Source organism: Elephantulus edwardii, unplaced genomic scaffold (genome assembly GCF_000299155.1).
Source record: "Elephantulus edwardii isolate Elephantulus edwardi_28Jun2011 unplaced genomic scaffold, EleEdw1.0 scaffold00150, whole genome shotgun sequence".
Taxonomy (NCBI): domain Eukaryota; kingdom Metazoa; phylum Chordata; class Mammalia; order Macroscelidea; family Macroscelididae; genus Elephantulus; species Elephantulus edwardii.
In genome coordinates, this window is record NW_006399900.1 from 3,656,431 (window position 1) to 3,659,869 (window position 3,439).

The 3,439-nt window shown below is 37.6% G+C and overlaps 1 protein-coding gene across 1 annotated transcript in view; it reads right to left on the reverse strand.

The window, feature by feature from the left end:
• Positions 1–1,279: 1,279 nt before the first annotated feature.
• ESF1 (ESF1, nucleolar pre-rRNA processing protein, homolog (S. cerevisiae)) overlaps positions 1,280–3,439 on the reverse strand; it is a 48,774-nt gene continuing 46,614 nt past the window's right edge. Inside the window, 1 exon segment of the mRNA XM_006894751.1 lies at positions 1,280–1,573. Coding sequence (XP_006894813.1) covers positions 1,280–1,573 — 294 coding nt within the window.

Below are 3,439 nucleotides of genomic sequence, written 5' to 3' on the forward strand. Positions count from 1 at the left end.
AGGGTGAAGCCAGAATGTTCCCTGGAGTCAAGGATTCTGAAGCTTCGTCTGACATACTTTGGGCATGTTGCAAGGAGGGACTGGTCGTTGGAGAAAGACATCATGTTTGGGAAAGTGGAGGGACGGTGCGAGAAAGACCCTCGATGAGATGGTTAGATTCTGAGTGGAGTGGTGGGAATGGATGTGTTTGAAGCAGCGAGATTGGCACAGGATAGAATGGCATTTAGGGCTCTTGTACATAGGGTTGCTATGAGTCACAAATGACTTGATAGCACATTAACAACAACAACAACAACAACAAAACATTGTTTACTATGAACTAGAAACCTGACTGATCTCCACATGCTTCTGAAAGAGCTATCCTACTTGTTACTTGCTGAAAACGACCATTTGGGTTTTATTTCATTTACTTATATTTAAAAAAGCACATCCAATTCTTTGAAGTGGCTCAATGACAGTTTATAAAACAAAGTGAGATATGATTCTAGAATGTTAAGGTTTTAAAGTTGTATTTGAATTAAAAAAAAAAAAAAGAGATTTCTTTAAACAAAAACAACATATCCATTCTTCCAAGCATTAAAAAAAAATCTGAAAGGCAAAGCCTTTTCTCTTACAAAGAGGAAAACTGTTGGAGAGCTCATGAATGTTTCAAGAATTATTAGCCATGCAAACCCTAGAATGACAATTTCCTAAAGCTATCCTCTTAGAGAGTTAAAGTTTTATAGTCAGATAGCATTCCAGATAATCATTTATTTGAGGGGCATAAAATAAATAAGTTGTATACAAAGTTTTTTGTATTTTTATTTACAAATGAATTTCATAAATAAACATGGTCAAACCACAAAATGTTTTCACTTCCATCTTTCATAGCTTATAAAAATTATCTTAATAGATATTGAAATCTGACTGTTAAAGTTGCATATATACATTTCTTGTCTCTAACCATTATACAGACATAACACTGCTCTAATTTTTAATATACAAATATAATCTGTAAGCTAACAGAGTACTTCCTACTAGTATGACCCAAATTTTGTAAAATATAAAAATTTTATATATCCTGTATTTCAGGAAACTTATTTCCTGATCATTATTATGTGGAACTACAGTGATAATACCTGGTAAGCATTAACAATTATTTTTATGGTGAGAAATTTTACAAGGTCAGAGATAAGATTTTCTTAATAATGAAAATAACTTTGTTCCCAACAGATATGCCCTGCTATTTTTTCTAAATAGTGCAGAAGAAAGTCTTAATGAAAAATGAAACAAAAGCTAGTTATTTGACTTTTTGTTTTTTTCTTGCTTGAAACTGTTCTGTCTTGGTTTTTATGGACTTAATCAACATTGACAATGAAGGATCAATAGATTTCTTCTGTGATTCTTCTTCCATCTCTCTTTCTTTTTTCTTTATTGCCTGAGTAAATTCTTGTTCTTTCTGTTCTCTTCGCCGGGCTTTCTCCTCAAGGATTTTTTCCATAGCTTTTGTTTTCTTGAAATTAGGATCTGAGGGATCCAAATTAAATAAGTGGGACGTATACATTGCCTGGAACCGCGCATCCTTAACATTTACCTGGAAACAAACAAAATTAATAAATCAAAAGGTCCAGAAAGAGTCCCCGTATTTAGACAGTATTGTTGATTATTTAAAATATTCTGGGAATGGGCCTTACAATGCCATTAAAGACCACTAGTAAACCATTTCTTGATAAGTCCATATGTAACATTCAAATCACATGGCTCTCATCATGCATTGACAATCGCTTTGAATGAGAACTTGACTGGTGGCACTAGCCACTCAGTTTAATCAACTGCAGGAATACTGAAGCTGCACTTCCCATGTTTACAATGTGAAATCTGTTTATATAAACTGCACAAGCAAATTGATTATGCCACTTCCTGCTGGAGGATTAGGTAGCACATAAAACAATGTAGATTCTGAGAAAGTTTAACCCTTGTGACAAAACTGGGTTGAGTTTAAAGACTAAAGAGTATCTGATGGTATTTTTCAATTTCTTCCCCTGCATCTTAAAGTTGGACAATAAATAAAGAAGACTGAAAAAGAACTGATGGTCTTTGAATTGTGGTACTGGAGAGAGTACTGAACTATCACAACAACACACACATCTTGAAGGAAGTACAATCAGAGTGCTCCTTAGAGTCAAGAATGGTGAAAATTAATCTCATGTACAATGGCCATGCTGTCAGGAGGGTCTAGTCCTTGGAAAAAGACATCATGCTGGAAAAGGTGGAGCGTCAGAGAAAGAGAAGACGACTCTAACAGTGATTGCGACAATGGGTCCAATCAAACATCAGAGATGCGGCGATGGCACACGACAGGGTGAGGTTCAGATCTGCTCTTGAGAGGGTTGTTATGAGCTGTAGCTACGTTGATGGCATATAACAACAATGAGGTGCTTGATGGTTTAACAAATTTAAAGATCACCAGGGGAGGTCTGCCAAAGGAACAAACAGGTATGTCTTGGAGAAGGTGCACCCAGAGCACTCCTTGGAGGCAAAGATGATAAATTCTGTTCGTCTCACATACTTTGGGTATGTCACAAGGAGAGGCTATTCCTTAAAGAGAAACATCATGCTTAGAGGGTGGAGGGACAGTGGAGGAGAGGAAGACCCTCAACCAGGTGGACTGACACAGTGGGTGCAGCAATGGGCATGAGTGTGTCAGAGACAGGGTTCAGATCTGTTGTTCATAAGGTCACTATGAGTCTTACTTGACTAGTGATCTCTAGTGGCCTAGTGGGTAGGGTGTTGAGAGCTAACTCACAGGTGACTAGTTTGAATCTACCAGCTGCTTCCTAAGAGCAAGATGGGCAAGATCCTCTTGTGTGACTTACAACCTCTGAAGATCTGCTTGAAAGTCAGCTCTAAGTCGGCTCCACTTAATAGCAGTGGGGGAGAAGAAGGGAAGAACTCTGGGGGCACAGTCTGTAAGAAGTAGGGCTGTTAACCCAAAGGCTGTGCCTCTTCGGTGTTCCTCCAGAGGTTCTGATGTAGAAAGAGGTACAATCTTCCCTCCTGCAATTTACTATCTCAGAAACATGCTGGAGGCTCAGCTATGAATTGATTCTGACCCAATGGCAACAGTTAAAGTTATAAGAAAGACTAAGATCTAGTAAAAGAAAAAGCTCCAAATTTTTCTTATTTCTAAAAATGTTTTGCTTCCACCTTTAAGAGTGTAGCTTTTCTGTATACCCATGTTTATCGCTTTGTTATTCACAATAGCAGAGAGATGGAAACAACCCAAGTGCCCACCAACAAACCAATGGATAGAAAAAAACTGTGGTATATTCATACAATGCAGCACTAAAAACCAATTAACTTGTAAAACATTACACAACACGAGGGACCCTGGAGGACATTATTCTGAGTGAAATATCTCAGTCACAGAAGGACAAATACTCCACAGAACCACTTGTTA